Source organism: Sinocyclocheilus rhinocerous, unplaced genomic scaffold, assembly GCF_001515625.1.
Source record: "Sinocyclocheilus rhinocerous isolate Xijiao unplaced genomic scaffold, SAMN03320098_v1.1 scaffold919, whole genome shotgun sequence".
In the NCBI taxonomy this organism is placed as follows: Eukaryota; Metazoa; Chordata; class Actinopteri; order Cypriniformes; family Cyprinidae; genus Sinocyclocheilus; species Sinocyclocheilus rhinocerous.
The window spans coordinates 2468083-2487015 of record NW_015637585.1 but is presented as its reverse complement, the minus strand read 5'-3'; the positions used below and the strand labels follow the sequence as shown (position 1 = coordinate 2487015).

General features: G+C 34.7%; 1 protein-coding gene across 3 annotated transcripts in view; it reads right to left on the bottom strand.

The window, feature by feature from the left end:
* Nucleotides 1-801: 801 nt before the first annotated feature.
* The window catches only part of gpc5c (glypican 5c), a 146710-nt gene continuing 128578 nt past the window's right edge, over nucleotides 802-18933 (bottom strand). For 2 of the 3 annotated variants that reach the window (XM_016564279.1, XM_016564281.1), the window contains one exon: nucleotides 802-1045. In XM_016564279.1, the coding sequence (XP_016419765.1) occupies nucleotides 891-1045 (155 nt within the window). In that variant the 3' untranslated portion in view covers nucleotides 802-890. Of the gene's footprint in view, nucleotides 1046-16296; nucleotides 16479-18933 lie in introns of those variants that run through there. The other variant, XM_016564280.1, reaches the window with a different exon arrangement.

Here is an 18933-nt window from a genome sequence, read left to right as displayed (position 1 = left end):
AAAGAAAGAAACAAGAAATTATATTAAGCATTAAGACCATGATGCTTGTTATATGCTATAATATATATTAACCAAAATTAACCAAATTTAAACAATGCCCTTCACCAATTCTTAGCACCCTGCAATGCAAAAAAGAATTGCTACAATGAAGTTTATTAAAATAAATTGTTTATGCTCATCAAGGCTGCATTTATTTGATCAAAAATACAGTAAAACAATAATATTTTTTACATTTAAAATAACAATTAATAATAATTACGTTTTTTATTTTAAAATACATTAAAATATAGTTTATTCCTGTTGTGGCAAAGCTGATTTTTTTACTCCAGTTATTACTCCAGTCTTTAGTGTCACATGATCCTTCAGAAATCAATCTAACATGCTGATTTATTATCAGTGTTGGAAACATTTGTCCTACTTAGTATTTTTTTTAATATAATATTTTTATTAATTTAACATATCCGTGCTGAAAAAAAAAATTCTTTCAATTATAAAAAATAAAATAATGTACTGACCCCAAACTTTTGAAAAGTAGTGTAAATTGTTAAAAAAAAATATATATTTTGTTTTGTTTCCAACATTAACATTTAATATCCAACATTAATAATTCTGCATATTAGACTGATTTTTGAATGATCATGTGACACTGAAGAACAAAGCAATGGCTAATAAAAAAAATATAACCATGAATTAATTATTTAATTGTGAATTAAATAATGTCAAAATGCCAAATTTGTAAAATGCATCATTTTCATTACAAAATATAAATGTATTTCTTTCTCTTTTTTTTTCTTCTTTTGATTTTTGGGGGAAATGAGACCCTGACATTTCTTCATGATGTTCACCCGTGTGTGCATGTGATCATTGTGTGTGTATGCGCTTGTGGCCTTTCAGATGAAGGGCCAGTGCAGCCCCAGAGCGAGGATGATGATGATGAAGCTGGCCATGGAAAGAGAAGCATCTGACGAAGATGTGTTCTGGGTGATGGGCGAGTCGTGGAAGGAGACCTTCACTGCTTTTTTGGATACATCAGCTTCGGTGAGAGCTGAAAAAGAGAGAGAGAAAGAGAGAGATAATGAGAGAGAGCAACAACAGTACAGTCACATGTCTGACATGGTGTCTCATTGTTGAGGCAACAGTTCCTCATCAGGAAGTGAAATAGGCAGCCAATCAAGATATAAATCTGAGAAATTGAGTCCTTATTGCTGTGTATGTGTGTGTGTGACAAGACTGTACTTTTATATCACATTAAAAGCCTCCCCTCCTCCCATTACCCAGAATTCCTCTATGCTGCTGACTGCAGCACTCCCTCGCCTGATCCTGTCTCAATGAAAAGTTTTGTAGCTCCGTAATATCTCTTTTCTTTAGCCTGCAATCACCCTGTCCCTGTCTTCCATGCCCTTTACATTCATCTCTCTCTTTATCATTAATCTATGTCTTTCTTTCCCTTGTTTTTACCCTTTTAAAGTCCCTGCAGCCCTGCGTTTCCTCTCTCTATAGAGCGGTTCAGTCATGATGGCAATTTGTAGGCCAAGCCGGAGGCTAATTCGCCACGGGTTCCCTCATGAATTTACTATGGGTTTTTAGAAAAGCGGTTACGATTTATGGGCAAACAAGCTCTGTGGCTACATTTACTTGAAGAAACTTTCACATTTTGTTCTCCAACATAAATTAAACGCAGTCAAACCTCAAAAGTGAATTTTGAAGTTGCTAAGTAACTTGAAGTCTTAACATGTGAGTGTTTTCACTTTAATCCTACTTAATCACATGACCACAGGAGGCTATCTAGGGTATCTTGGACCAAAAGAGGAGTTTCTGGCATCGCAAAACATAACTTGCTATTAAAAGCCCTCACTATCCACACACCAAAGCGAATGAACGCTCCTGTCAAAGTTTCCACCCATTCGGCAGTGACATCCTAATGACTAATATCCCCGGCTCTCAGACAGTCTCACGACTCCTTAAGCATCGGATTCTGCGGCCTAATGCGTTTGTTGTCACGCAGAACAATGGACAATGAGCAGCCTATCCTTGGTGAGAATAAAGGTGATTGTTCTGGCGGAGGAGAAGGCCTTGCGTGTTTTGTGAGGTGTGGATGACACTGAAGGCTTGTCGACTCTAAAACAATAGAGAATGAGACTCTATGGTGCTTGCGGCGTAAGACTTTCCATATACTCATAAGTGTGCCCAGAAGAAATCTGCAGACTATTTTCACATTTTCTGCTCTGATTAAATGGGAAATTCTGCAGATTGTAAACGTGGTAAAAAGAGTTACACAAAACTTAGAGTAGGCTACTACACTGTTATCAAAAGCTGTAAGCACATCGAATGAACCCCAAAAAAAGGGGGGCAAGGAATGCATAGATCCAAGACTAAAATGTTTAATTATCACCAATGAATAGGGCTGGGTATCGAGTTCGATACTTTTTAGGCACCGACCGAATTGCCTCGATACCATCGAGTATCGAAAAACGTCTTGTCGTTCGTGTTTTGGCCATGTAATGTTGCTGAAATTAAATCTGTTATTACCTCTGAGTCAGAGCAGCGATCATGGAAGAGAGAACACAAGCAGACAGCGCTGGAAGCTGCTAATGCTCATCAGTAAATCAGTGGAAAATGAATAGAAATTATGATTCTGTCTGAGCTATGCGTTTTAAAACGAACACTAACTAGTGTAAATGTAGCCTAACAGATGTGTAAACTGAAGACTATTTGAGCTTTATTAAAACTATTTTGCATTGATTTATTGTGTTGGTTACATTTTGTTCCTTTGTGCAGTGGCTCAGGAGATGAGTCTTTGAGTCTGTATAAACATCAACAAGCTGAAAAATAAAACCAAAGTTTTTTTTTTAGATAATGTAATCTTGTTAAAATTTATTTCATAAAATTGGTATCGAAAAAAGTATCGTTCAGGAACCGGTATCGAAGTCAAGGTATCGGTATCGGTATCGGTATCGATATCGAAAATTTTTGAACGATACCCAGCCCTACCAATGAATATTTAAAATACCATTATTAATATTAAATAGGCTTAAACTTCAAATTATCAAGGATTTTTGCTTTTATTTGCAATATAATATAATATAATATAATTTTTTACAATTAAATGTAATCTGATTTCAAGATAACAAATAGCAATACCAATAAAGACACTGCTAAAAAAAATAAAGCTTGTCAGTTTCTGAGGATAAAATGTTTAATTATTGCCATTTAATAAAAATAAATAAATAAAATTATTACCATTAAATAGGCTGTATTATTATAATATAATATAATATAATTATTTGTATTAAAAATATATTACAATAATTAAATTCAATACAAGATCACAAATAGCAATACAGACACTGCTAATAAATGGAATATTTTTTTATTTCTGAGGATAGAATGTTTAATTATTTTTAAAAAATTACATTTACAGCATTAAATAGTCTGTAATAAATAATATAATATAAATGTCAACTATTATTATTAAAATATATTATTACATTTAAATTCAATCTCATACCAAGATCCCCAGTATCAACACCAATAGAGGTACTGCTAATAAATGGAAAGCTTTGCGATTTCTGAGGATACAGTGTTTCATAAGGACTATTAAATATCACAAATAAAATTATTAACATTAAACATTAAACGTGAACATTCGAACACAAATGTAGATTTGTCTTATCTCTCAAATTTCTCTCTCATCCTGCACCTCATCTGGTCTCATCTTCTTCCTCTCTAATGAGGAAATCATCCACGCCAGCAAACATATTTGTTTATTTTAAATATATTTTATGCGGACTTTGCCAGCTCTGAAATGAAGAACCCAAACAGTAACGCTCTATGTGTGGGATGGAAAACAACGTTCATGTCGAAAACAGCCATGAACAAAATCAGCCTCTGTCACAACTCTCTTTCATGCTAATAAAGTTATCAGCTCGCAATCATCACCCTGGCATGCTCAAGAACAGCAATGATGTCTGAGAGCATAATTGCCATCACCCACAGTGATTATGGGCTGAATCATCTTCTCTGAAATTTCTCAAACATTCTCCAAGTAGACCTGTGTGCTCTCTAATAGTCAAGTTTAGCCTTCTCGTTCACAGAAGCTGTCAGGGATGGGTCTATCTGTGGGAAAGGTTGTTGTGTCGGTGTGTGTGTTTGTGAATGTTTGTCTCTGTCGAGGGTGTGTGAGAGAGAAAGAGGGTGTTGGGTAAGACTCGCCAATTAGTCACCAATTAACAGAACACCCACACAAAATTGCAACAAAGACTTGAAGACAGAAGTTTAGATACATTTTAAGAAAGAGTATTTCATGAGATACTGTACCTACATGCATGTGGAAGAAGCTAGTTTGCCATATGAGCTACAGCAACAATCATACAGTAAAGCTGTTAAACTTCAGCCAGGATACTAAAAAAGTAGTTGCTAAATGCTTTATTAGTAGCTTGCAGTGTTGCTTGTATTGATACTTTTAAAATAAACTTATTTTACAAGCATCATGGCTGTAGTTTAACTACATTAAATGACGATAACGTTATTTAAGGGGACATGATATAAAATATAAAATTACAAATTGTATTTATTTATTTTTTTTAATTTTCTGCCATTGACATTACTGGGAAAAATGTCACAATTAACCTTAATTCACCAATATATAAAATTAAAGAAATATATAAACAAATATTAAAAAACATGCCAAACATAAACATAATAGCACACCTTTCTTAAAAAAAAGACAAGAAAAGACAGAAAAAAAGACAAAAACTAGCGCAATTGTAATATTTGACACACTCCAATTTATATAACAGAGTAACAATGATAAACAGCAGTATTTTATTAAAAATGTATTTATTACAAACATAATGATTTAAAATACCACAAAAGGAAGGACGTCTAGAAACAATACTGAGTTTAATTAATTACTCAAATGAATTGGTGAATCAGGCTTCTGAATCGTTCCACTGAAATGAACAAGGGGTTCACAAAACCAAATCAGAGAGAATAGTATATTTAAAGGGGTCATATGATGCGATTTCAAGTTTTCCTTTCTCTTTGGAGTGTTACAAGCTGTTTTCATTACACCAAATACACAAAATAATGTTCTTTTTAGCAACATCATATGACCCCTTTAAGACAGATGCATTATTATTTGTGTACATTTAAGGCAGAAAGAGAACATGTATATACACTTGCCTTCAATAAATACAACTTTTAGTGGTGCACCAGTTCTCTGGATTGCCGTTTATCGCTGTTAATCCCACTGCATGTGTTGGACCCCTAAAATAAACACTTGTTTATCTTACAGAGCTCATAACCAGGGCACTAAAATAGCTGCACTATTTACAATTGAACCGAAATAGACCCAGACTGTCTTAACAACCTGTGCAAAACAGACAGAAAAGCACAACGACAAATCTCTGGAGAGTGTGTCACATCGTCTGGTTTGCTCAAGTGGAAAAGCTCTCAAAGCCGACTCTAAAAGCTACAAAACACCACAAAAATCAAAACACCTGCCAGCTCTCTTTAAAAGCATTTGCACTCCGCAGCAACCAAAGCAGTATTCAAGCCGCCCGCTATGTTTTTTTCCTTCCATCATTTCATCCTTGGGTTTATTCCACCTATCAGTCTACCCTTTGGTTTATTTCTTGCATCAGTCTCTCTCTGGGTGACTTGCAAGTCCCACTGGTCACACAACCTGGCTTCACTTATGAAACTCAGTAGGAAAGAATGTATTCAGATACTATCATTTGCCATGTAACCAAAACTGCATGTGCTGCAGACTTTGCTACTTAAGCCACATTGGGAGGTGCTCATTTGCAAAGACTAAAAAAAAAACTCTTTTCTAAAAAGAAAGAAACAGACAAGAAAGGAAAGCTTTCTCTTGGATTTGGTTAATGTCTCAGGAAGGAGTCAAATGCATTCATCGAAACTTGTTGGTTCCAAGCACTGGGTATTTAAAGCTATAGACTGATTCAGATTCATGGATTACGGAGGTCACTGTTTTTAGATTTAGACTCCTCGTCTGTGTGACTTGCAGCCTCGCTGAATGTGTGATGATTCAGCATTATGGTGTTGTGGTAGGAAAGATGGACTGAGAGAAAGAGAGAGAGAGAAAAGTGGATTGGTACATTCATGACTCTGCCTGGGTGGGAAGTGATCAGCAGCTGATGGGAAAGACGACCAGTACCCATGACCTTTGTTTCTCAGCGTTGCCAATTTTGGGATTTCGTCACCAAATGATGTGACTTTCTCATTGTTGTTGCGGCTTTAATTAACGTTTTGTGACAAGGAGCTATTTTGGCGATATTTACATACAGTATATTTGGTCTTTGATGTTTGATCTTTTTGGTGGTTAACAAACAAACATAACAAAAAAGAAGGCAGGCATTCTGTCGCTTGTAACATCTTCTCTGTTCTCCCGTTATCATTTCACAAGTAAATATAGTTGAAATCACAGTACAGCTGTTGCCTTTAATTTATGTGTATGGTGATTTTGCCTTTTTTTTTTTTTTCCGGATTTTAGCAGTGCAGAGCAGCATATTGGAAGTAACTGCATATAGTCTTAATGGATAGCATTGTCTGACAACAGAAATATAAAAATATGTAAATAAGAACATTTTTATTTGGAATTTGGCTTTATTAAAATAGGAATAGGCTGTATAAAATGGAAACGAACACCCTAGCAAATATATAGATTATACCAACTATCTGTCTGCATTGTTATCTCTATGTGTTGCGAAATTTTGTTAAATAAAGGTCACATTATAATGTTTTTCAGTGCTTTCTGTATGCTTTTATTGTTTCACCCAGACTCTGGACCCTTAAATATGAGAATCTAATATTAAAATATCAATATAACATTTTTAAAACTATGATGCAAAGATCAAAGAGTGAAATAAACCATAATAAACCAAATTATGTTGGTTACCATTTATATCACAACCAACTAATTTTGCCAAGCTGGCGTACCTGGTTTGTGAACAGAATTTTTTTGTTTTTATTATTGTGCAATCAAGCTGTAATTTTTCTAAGATATAAATAGCTTTAGCAAAACAAATCATGCAGTCAATCATGCAAAAATCAAGTATTTTTTAATTTTGCGTCAAAATTTCCCAAAGTGAAATAAACACTCAAAATACTACAAAAATAGGACCAGTATTATTTTAGTGTTTTGTTCAGATATTCCTAACTAAAACATATAACTTGAACAATATTTTTCCTGTCTTTCAAGCACTGCTATTTCCTTCAGGAAATGCAGTTCTACTTCCAATTTGAGCTCAATTGTAATGAATATTTCACATCAGTTTTAGATTACTTTTAAGTGTTTCTTTTTAGCTAATTGGCCCCATCTCTGATTATGTCCCCATGTCTCTGATCGGTAGTACCGGGGCTGTACTGATGCTGCATTGTCAAGCATTTAGGCGATCGATAAAACAGCCATTCCTGAAGGACCCCAATTATCACATGACACTTTGGACAGCAGCCTAAGGAGTGCCTACAAACTAGTGACCAGACAAAACATACTCAAAATACCCAGCCAATTATATCCTGAAATGTCCTAATATCTATAATTATTCATTCAAAACACATATGAAAATAATCTATAAAACATTACAAGAATATTCAAAAAATTTTGTACAACATCATACCTTTATGGACAGCATTTGTGGCATGCTGCCAATTAAAATAAATAAATACATATTATTTACATAGGTGTAGTTTGCATGTAAATAATTGTTATAATTTGTTAATTGTTAAAATTTAATTTTATGCATTATAAATGGTTCATTCAGCTAGGAAAGATAACTGCAAAAAGACAACTGTACAACTTCTTGTAGTGAAGAATTCAGGTCTAAATGCTTAAAAAAAAAAAAAACTCCACTTTTCTGCTAAATTGAATGAATTTATCAGCGACAATAACAAAGGCCCCTTATAAGGAGGTGTGAAGGTGTTTTCCATCACTGACTGTCCTTACGAGCTATAATGAGCATATTTCACACGGATTTGTTTATTCAGTTCTGTTTATTCTATTCAGACTGCAGCCACAGTGACCATTTAAACAGGAGGATGACCTTCTGTTGCCTGGCAATCCACCTTTATAGAGCAGCTCTGATAAAGAGCATTCAGCAGAAGCATAATAAAGGCCAACGAGAGAGACAGAGTGGAGAGGAAAGACAGATGAATAAAGGCTATAAAGAAGAAGAGACACAGAGGTAAAACAAAAAAAAAACATTTCAATTGAATTATCAAAGTATGAAGTTGTTTATTTAACACTGCCCCGTGGATGCACTTTGTGTACAGGTTTTGTACAGAATAAAGTCTGATCCACCCTGCAGCTTATTCTAGCTAAGAAACACTTGGCTAAGAAAAAGAGGCGATGTAAAATGTCCAACCATGTCTTTACATGATGTTTATTCATGGGTAATTCTTAAATCTCATAGAGAGAAATATATACAGATGTACAGACCTCATTTACTTAAACAAAACATCTGAAGTATTTTTAATGGCATGCAACTAACTTTGGAAAATCCAGGAACTTTTTCCTTGTACATGCTCATTACAGCCTGCGACCATCATTATTAAACACTATCTTAGCTAAATTGCATACTATTGATGATAAAACTATTACAATTAAGCTGTTGACAATGAAACATACAATAACATTCAAAAGTCTGGGGTTTGTAAGATTTTTATTTATTTTTTTATGTTTTTGAAAGAAGTCATTTGTGCTCACTAAGGCTGTGATCAAAATACAGGACAAACAGCAGTATTGTGAAATAATTGTTTTCTATATTCATAAATTTTAGAATATAATTTATTTCTGTGATGGCAAAGCTGAATTTTCAGCAGTTATTACTCCAGCCGTCAGTGTAACATAATATGCTGATTTGGTGCTCAAGAAATATTTCTTCTTATTATCGATGTTATAAATAGCTGTGCTGCTTAATATTTTTAAGCATATTTTGTGAAAGTTCAAAAGAACAGAATTTTATTTGAAATATACATTTTTTATAACAATATAAATGTCTTTGCTGTCACTCCCGATCAATTCAATGCATCCTTGCTCAATACAATTATTCATTTTTTTTAAAGAAATATGTATTGCATATGTATTGTGAAAAGCACTATACAAATAAATGACTTTTTTTTCCAAAACACATAGACATTTGGTTAAAATTTGGTCTATTACAGTTTATATAATAGACATATTTATAATTTTCCAAATTAGCATAAGCTAAAATACAACTTTAATTGCCAAAAATATTAAGTAATTGAAGTCTGATTAAAATGGACTATGGGAATATGATATTACAAAACTGACTCAATGACATCTCAGACAGACAGACAGACAGATAGACAGATAGATAGATAGATAGACTGCTGTCAGACCTCAAACTCTAGACATATGCAGCTGCATAAGCTTTTATAGATTCCAGTGAAGGATGTCTTGAGTGTGAGTGTGAGTGAGCGAGAGAGAAATGTTGTATTCACAATGACTTCTGTAAACGTAGACACAGTCCTCTCCATAGGGATGCGGTCAGACTGGGTCAGAGCTACATGTAGGAGGACTAAACCACTAGCAGAGGTCACAAAAACAACACCCACACGCACAAACACAGCATTGCTGCAATCACTGAAAAAGACAGTGGTCAACTTTACACTGACCCACTTAGCAGCAAGAAAAACTACACTGTTAGGCAAGTATTTCATAAATTGTACACCGAAAGTGAGCAATATGACGGACACTCCCATTTCATTACAATCAACAAAGTTTCATGTGACGGTTTGAGCCCTGCAGTCCAGTGCTCGCTCACTGTTCTTGACTCTCACAAATAAATACTGTAATCACTGAAGCTGTATACACTGCAAAATACACTGCACACATCAAACTGCCTAAATTCTATCTTTATATCTTTATGACTAGATAGGTCTGGATTCATGTGCAATGGACGTCTGCAAAAGTTGCTGCAAAAAAAATTATAAATAGGGAGAAGGAAAAAATATATAATCAGCAGCAGAGGAACTTTTTCATGTTTGGTTAATTGTGATAATTATGCCATAATTATTAGGAATGCACCAATATAAACATTTTGACTGATGACTAATACATTGCTAATACTATTTGACTAAATACATTAAATAAAATACTTAAAATTAAAATCAATAATTTTAAGTAAAATGAAGCATCACAACAATATAATTTACAGTATAAAAATGTGATATTCATTTTGATATTTCCTAAAGATTACATTAAACAGTGTTATTAAATTATTTGTGACCATTAAAATTAAGGTGACCATTTAGGTGACCATTAATTGATGCAAAAAAAAAATCTGTATTTAAAAATAGGAAAAATGAAAATGCACAATTAATTATACAATATCTAGTTAAAAATAAAACCTATAATACCAGCCGATAATCATTATGGTATTGCAATATGGATCCTTATATATGGAGTGTTAAGTAAAATATGGTAATAAGGCATTAAGAAATTATATATGCACTATTTTGCAAACATTACAAGAACAGAAATCTGAACATTGAATAAAGACATTTCATTTTGATGGCATATTACAGTAAAAGGTTTTAGATATTTCCTTTTTTCACTCCATACAGTAAACTATAAAACTATAAAAAAAATAAAAATAACTGCCATAAAAATAAAATAAAATGTAGGGATAAGATCTTATATTAATGAGGCGTTTAATACATAAAAATAAAATAAAATAAAATAAAATGTAGGGATAAGATCTTATATTAATGAGGCGTTTAATACATAAAAATAAAATAAAATAAAATAAAATGTAGGGATAAGATCTTATATTAATGAGGCGTTTAATACTTAAAAATCTCTTCAGAATATAGACAGGAATAAAACTAAATTGTTTAATGCATGTATGTGCTACTGAAGTGAAGATTTCTGACTCAGTGTAGGAAAAAAACTAATTTGGAGAAAATGGTCTTTACAGATTGAAATCCATAGTTGCAAATAGCATGTAATAAAATAAACACTTAAATATGTATTTAATATGTAAACATGTAAACTTAAAACGACACATTTATCCCATAAGCAATAGCCTGGCTGTGGAAGGATGTGATGTTTGGCAGTTCATTTTCCAAGCAAACATCAGGTAGAAAGTACAGGACATAACCAAAGATGAGTCCAGACTTTCAATAAGCGTGAGTAAAACTAATGTGCCATGTGTATATTCCTGTGAAGGCTGTACGAGTGTGAAAGTGTGGAGGAAGCTTCCCTAAAATACAAGAATTTTTGACCTGAGGTTATCTCTCCATTTAAGAGATATTAAACAGTCTGCAGGGAGCCATCTCATTAGATTAGCACATCATAAACTCCCCAGACAGACCTCAGGACTATAGCGATGAGTGAGGAAAAATACAGCAAATGAGAAGCACTTAGGATAGTAATAGTACCTCTTCCCAAAAAGCCGCATGATTTGAGGTACCATGTCCATAAACGGCGCAGATCGTGTTACGCCCCAAAGTTTAATGCTTATGGCTAGGGGTTTGTTCAAATCCACAAAACATGGTGAAGTTCAACACAACTGTGTCACGAACCCAGAGCAGATCCATCACTCACACGCCATATAAACATTTCTCTTTGTGGGCAAACACTCGAATCCCAATGTTTGCGTTCGAGAGTGTGTTTCTGGATAAACCCGGAGAACATCACAGCAGAGGAAAGTTAGGCCGCTAATGGGACGTAGATATTTCAAACATCAAAACAACACTCTTCATCCACAACGAGCCATCCCAAACTCCTGCTTTCTTTAGGGAAACAAAAACATACATGGAGGCTTGTGGGATTTTGAGCGTTCTGTGCGTGTTTGTGCGGTGGGAGAGAGTTTTTCTCAAACCCAGCCGTTGTTTTTCCTCTATAATCCACAAGTTCTGAGAAGGTGCTTCCCAGCTGCGGCGGCTGCCTGAAGGGGAACATTCCGGGAACATTCAGGGCTGTGTCCAGGATATGGGCAGCTCTCATCCGCCTTATCGAGCTTAGGTCACAATCCCGTGGATTACGCCTGGGTCTCTCGGCCCTGCACGCATGTACCTTTACGCTTTATGCAAAGATGACCAACAATGAGTGAGAAAGAGAAGGTGGTGGTTGTTTCATTATCTGGTGCGGTAATGGCTGATGGGATTGAGCTAGCCTAGAAGAGATGCTGTTAATTTGAACAGTTGTTTTCACTGTCTGTCGTGATTTTAAGGGGAAGACCCTTGGCCTGGCCTGTTTGACAGATGTGGACTCAGTTAGGACGGATATTGCAAGCAGTCTTAGCAATTTCCTGGTCTGCTTTCATTTGAGATCCACAGCAGAGACTCAACAAGTCTTTAGGAAAGGGTGGCCCTCCACACCGCCTTAAAGAAATATGTTCTGTAATTCTGTAACCCTCATGTGGCTGTCAAAATCCAGAAAGGCTAATAAAGCAGCACCATTAAACTGGTCAAGTCTTCTAACACCATTTGAAGGTGTTTCTTCAACTATGGGCAAATCTGGCTCTATGGATTGACAATATAAAATTGCTCTTTTAAAACACACGTTTCATACTCTCATTAGTTTACTTCAATTGTCAACATCGTTAGTACAATTTACTATTAACATTGTCCATTTATAGTGTTACCAAAGATTTCTATCAAACTTCTATCAGAATTTCTTTACGATTTCTATCATTGTCCACAAAAACATGAAGCAGCACAACTGTTTCCAACATTGATAATAATGAGCAAGAAGGTGGCTAACCACACACTGATCCACTCAAGACTAAAAAGTCTACAAAAACATATTTTTAATTTTTATAAATTGCATCTTCTCTCTCTCCTGCTGTGTTTGTTGTATTTGTAATGTTTGGTCATTCTTTGAAGTTGTATACTTGTAAATTTCTGCTAAATATGTGAATGATCAAACTTTCTTGGAATTCTGCTTGTGATTAATTGAGGTTTACCTGAGATAATTGAATTCAGCTGATTGTCTTTAATTGTTGACCTACTTAAAAAGGGTGACTGTTGTTTGTTAAGTGAGCACTGAAGATAGCAATGTGCTGAAACGTTTGCTTGCTCGTGTCCATTTTTTTTAATTCACATGCACTTTGCACTTTTGCACAATGCAATTTATAAAAATTAAAAATATGTTTTTGTAGACTTTTTAGTCTTGAGTGGATCAGTGTGCGGTTAGCCACCCTCTTGCTCATTTTCAAATATCCTACTGGCTCTACGCACCTGCAGTACAAGGAACTATTTATTTATTTATTTATTTATTTTTGGAGAGCTACAATTTTCTCGAGTTCAACATTGATAATAAGAAATGTTTCTTGAGCAGCAAATTAGAATGATTTCTGAAGGATCATGTGACACTGAAGGTTGGAGTAATGATGCTTATAATTCAGCTTTGCATCACAAGAATAAATTACATTTTAAAATATATTGCAATAGAAAAGAGTTATTGTAAACCGCAATAAATATTTCACAATATTACTGTTTTTACTGTATTTTTTATCAAAAGTATAAGAGACATATTTCAAATATATATATATATTAAAAAATTACTGACCCCAAACTTGCGTATACATCACAAAATAATTAAATGGCTTCATTTCTTTTTTTATTTTTTATTTTGAGAAGTGAAAACTCCACCTCAGTGGAGTTACAAATTACATAATATGTGTTTAATAGCATTTTATGATGAAAAATAAAGTTAACAAATTTAGTGTAACAACTACCATTGAGCATTTTGTCCATAGCAAATTAAACAGCTAAAATTTTATCTTATATATAAACAATAAAATAATACCTTTACACTTTCAATCCTCCTAGCTCTCAAATCTTATTTGTACTTGTGTGCACATTTATACATTTTGAGTTGTCATCAGCTATGATATATGAAAGAACAAAAGGTTTTTAACATTACTGAACACTGACATGAAACCAGGCACAATGTGTCATGATGCACAAGCTAATATATGTGCAATCATGATTGACCAAGACCATACCAGGGTCATGCATAATTCTGAGGCACGATTTAGAGACACAGAGCTAGAAAATGATGCGTCAATGCACTATTTTCTTGTGGAACATTTACGCTGACGTGTTTTTTTAATGCACAAATGACAGTGGTCAGCACTTCTGTCAAAAAAGCAGACTTTCTGACTCAACAGGAGGAAGTCAGGCTCTCAGAGCGTGACTACACATCATCACATAACACTAATGATTCTGACTATCCTGCAAAATGCACCAGTGCAACTGCATGCCCACGTCAGCATGTCAGTGTGTTGTACATGAGATGTGCCAGACTGTAGCATCCGATTCTTTAGTTAACCTGAGTTTGCACGTTTTAGATTGCAGGAAGAGCCTTTATGTGCCACACAACGAGGGCCAATTTACAATACATGCATTTTACAGGACTGTGTTTGTACATTAACAAAATTTGCTTTATGTATCAAAAAAACAGTCAGTAATAGGTGTGACAGTAGTGTCTATCATGATTAAACTACATTTTAAATTAGTGTGCCTACAGTGGAATTTATTTAGAAAGTGTTTGTACAGTAAGCGCCTAATCAAATTAGCATTATTGACATTGTTCTGCTAAAAGCTATTAGCCAATTACAGCTTTACCATAACATAGTGCTGCTAACACAAAACAACACTGTACCAAAAAAACAGATGTCATGGTACATTTTTGGTTTAGTTTTTTTTTTGTCATATTTCTATATTTTGTAGACAAGAAGAAGACAGGTGTGTATGTGTAATTGAGAGGGCTCACTGGTCATTAAGGGGCTCATTGGTCATTAAGCTCGCTGTGGGATCTCATTCACAGTCTGGGCTAATTAAAGAGCCGTTAAATTGTTCACTTGGGAACAGGACTAAGCACTTTCCCAGACAAGGAAAATTATGATTAAATAGAAGTCACAAGTGGGCCACATCCAGTGGCCTTTCAGGCTGATCTGAGACCTTGTCGCTCTTCAAAAAAAAATTATTATGCTAAGGCGTAATGTAGAGGAGCCTGTTAATATATAAAAAATAATCACTTGCAACCTGAAAATGAAGGGTATATATTATCTTTCATTTTTTTTATCCTCCTACAAAAACAACACAACAATGGAAAGCCTGGACAACAGCAAATTATGATCCCCTATTCTCAGTCCCTACAAGTAACTAACCAACTAAATACATTTCTGGAGAACAGACCTTATAAAACTGATCTAGCACAGGATGACACGATAAACCAAACGAGTCAGTATGTGAAAAAATAGAGTCATATTTACATTTAGACATTGCTGGGTTTCAATATTTTACAAAATTGCTCACCAAATAGTATTTAATATATTTACTTAGTATTTTATTTATTCATCAATCATAAAAGCTATAAAGATATGCATTGTTACCAATGAGTTTCCAAATATTTGACATTTGAAGAGAACTGTATTTAAAAATAACTATTGTATGAATATCCAATATAATAATAATAATAATAATAATAATAATGAACAATAAGTTATTCATCATCATTATCATCTTATTTTCCTTCCTTCCTTCCAATTTATCTTTTTTATATGTTTCTTTTATTGTTATTTTATTTCTTATGCATCTGATGTGATTATTTTATGATTATTTAAAAAAATATATGTAAAGCGCGTTTTAAATAAGTGGTAAATTACTATTATTTTGTATTTATTTTTTAAATACATATGCATGTTTATATAGTAGATTTTCATATACAGTGTTCTTCAAAAGTATGTATAGGAAGATATACATACATGATAATATATACAATACCCTTGCCACTTGTGACAGCATGCATAAAAAATTTTTTTTTTAATTATTTCAAACTGCAAATATCTTCACTGCAGTTCTACCCTGGACTACTAGATGCACACAAGAGATGAGGAAGTGTGTTCCCGCAGTTATTAATTAGCAAAATACATACAAAAGGAAGCCACCAGGTCCACAAACTAACTATCTAGATCCACTTGGACCAGCTAATGGTGATAAATGACCAGCTTTGACCATCTATCTCCCATCAGAAGCTAGTTCTATCTGGATTTACAGGTATAGGAGAAAACAGCCAAGAAAATATATGCATATAGGCTGAACCTGAAAGGCACTTTGAACCAAGTTGCAACAGGCTAAATTCCCACTGAACTTTACTGTAGACTGACAGGATGATAGCAGTCTTCAGAAATCTTTGGAGACATCAGCGCATGCTTTTCTTCATGTCTTTTGACTGAGCGCCGAGCCCATCAACGGCACAATCACGTAAATAAGGTTGTCATAGAAACTTGGCCTTTACTGCAATTAGTAGGCGTGGGGCGGATCAGAAGTGGGAAGGGAGAGAGTGGGTTAGCCTATCAGTTAGCTGGTGTCAATCACGGCAGCCGACACCAGCTCTGAGCCGAACGCCGCTGCTGGAGGAGGAATCGATAAGCAAGACAGCGATACACTGGTGATGTGTGAAGGTGGCAGCTGAAGGTGACCTGAGTTAGGAGGAAGACGCACACACACAAACAGGTTAGGACACACAAAACTCAAGTACCTAGACACAAATACACACACTTGCTGCTTTCTGTGATGGATGGAGCCTGACATTGATGTAGTTCAGTCAGAAACAAAGCCACCCGTCACATCACACACAACATAGGAGGCAAAAAGCATCTCACCATCTGTTAAGACAAAGTATGCAGTCCATTAGGAAGACATTTTATAAAAAGTTTCTTCTCAAGGAGTTTGAATTTAAACGGCAACAATTAAATTTAGGATAGAGAAATTTATCTATTTTTAATGCATATAAGGCATATAACTACAACTAAAATAAATAAATAAACAGACGTGGCAGTGGCGCCGAGGGCTTGGGCCCGTCATCGCTGCTTGCAGCTATATTTATTTTATTTTGTTTAATGTTTTTGGGGCCCTTAACATGCTCAAAAACATTTGAAACTTTGCACACATGTTAAAAAAAATAAATAAAATAAAAACCTTGATAAACTTAATTTTACAAGAGTCATACACAATTTATTTTAAATCTATTTTGTCCATTTAAATTTAAATTGCCTCCTGTTTGCTATTCAATTCAAATTTATTATACAATTCAGTAATGTGTCAATGTTTCTGAATGCTGTTTATTATTGCCTACAGTTACACAGGAACGGCTGTATCTTTACTAGAAAAAATTGCTTGTGATTTTCCTTATTTGTAAGCCACATTAGATAAAAGAATCTGCTGAATGAATAAATGTGACCCTGGACCACAAAACCAGTCATAAGGGTAAATTTCTTTATATATTTTTTTTATACATCATCTGAAAGCTGAATAAATAAGTTTCCATTGATGTAAGGTTTGTTAGGATAGGACAATATTTGGTCGAGAAAAACTATTAGAAAATCTGGAATTTGAGGGAGCAAAAAAATTAAATAATTGCCTTTAAAGTTGTCCAAATGAAGCTCGTAGCAATGCATATTACTAATCAGAAATTAACTTTTGATATATTACGGTAAGAAATTTACGAAAAATCTTCATGGAACATATCCTAATGATTTTTGGCATAAAAGAAAAATCGATAATTTTGACCCATACAATGTATTGTTGGCTATTGCTACAAATATACCCGTGCTACTCATGACTGGTTTTGTGGTCCAGGGTCACAAATATAAATGTCCAGAAATCTTCCTTGTCCAAACCACTTCCTATGCCATCTCATTTCAGCTTGTCCAAAACATCAAAAATCATTCCCTTCTTCCACATCCAGTTTCTGAGTCCCTCTCGGAACCGCTGTTGCCACATTAGCGCCGGTTGCTAAGATACCCCAAAGATTCCGGAATCCCCATGTGCCCCATCCAAGCCCACAGCCATTTAGATGGAGTTCTGCTTTCCCAGCTTTGGTTACCGAGGGAAGAAAATTGGTATTTTGGAGGAGAGGAGAGTACCAGAGCGAGAGAGAGAGAGAAAGCAGGAACTCTGAGCTGAAAACATCCCACAATCCATCTTCTGCCATGGTAGCCAAATAGTCAAGCCCATAAACAAAGTTTGCTTGTTTCCTGCTGAGAATAAACCCTTTCTAATCATTCTGAACTTCTCTTATAATTGTGTTTTCCTTGTAGAGCCCTGGGGTAAATTGATAATTGTTTGCTGAAAATGCCATTTTATGCTGTTAAACCAGTCTTACTTTGTTCCTCTCAATGCAAAAACATAGAGAAAGTAAAGAAAGTAAATGATAAATGTGACCCTGGACCACAAAACCAGTCATAAGGGTAAATTTCTTTATATATTTTTTTTATACATCATCTGAAAGCTGAATAAATAAGTTTCCATTGATGTAAGGTTTGTTAGGATAGGACAATATTTGGTCGAGAAAAACTATTAGAAAATCTGGAATTTGAGGGAGCAAAAAAATTAAATAATTGCCTTTAAAGTTGTCCAAATGAAGCTCGTAGCAATGCATATTACTAATCAGAAATTAACTTTTGATATATTACGGTAAGAAATTTACGAAAAATCTTCATGGAACATATCCTAATGATTTTTGGCATAAAAGAAAAATCGATAATTTTGACCCATACAATGTATTGTTGGCTATTGCTACAAATATACCCGTGCTACTCATGACTGGTTTTGTGGTCCAGGGTCACAAATATAAATGTCCAGAAATCTTCCTTGTCCAAACCACTTCCTATGCCATCTCATTTCAGCTTGTCCAAAACATCAAAAATCATTCCCTTCTTCCACATCCAGTTTCTGAGTCCCTCTCGGAACCGCTGTTGCCACATTAGCGCCGGTTGCTAAGATACCCCAAAGATTCCGGAATCCCCATGTGTCCCATCCAAGCCCACAGCCATTTAGATGGAGTTCTGCTTTCCCAGCTTTGGTTACCGAGGGAAGAAAATTGGTATTTTGGAGGAGAGGAGAGTACCAGAGCGAGAGAGAGAGAGAAAGCAG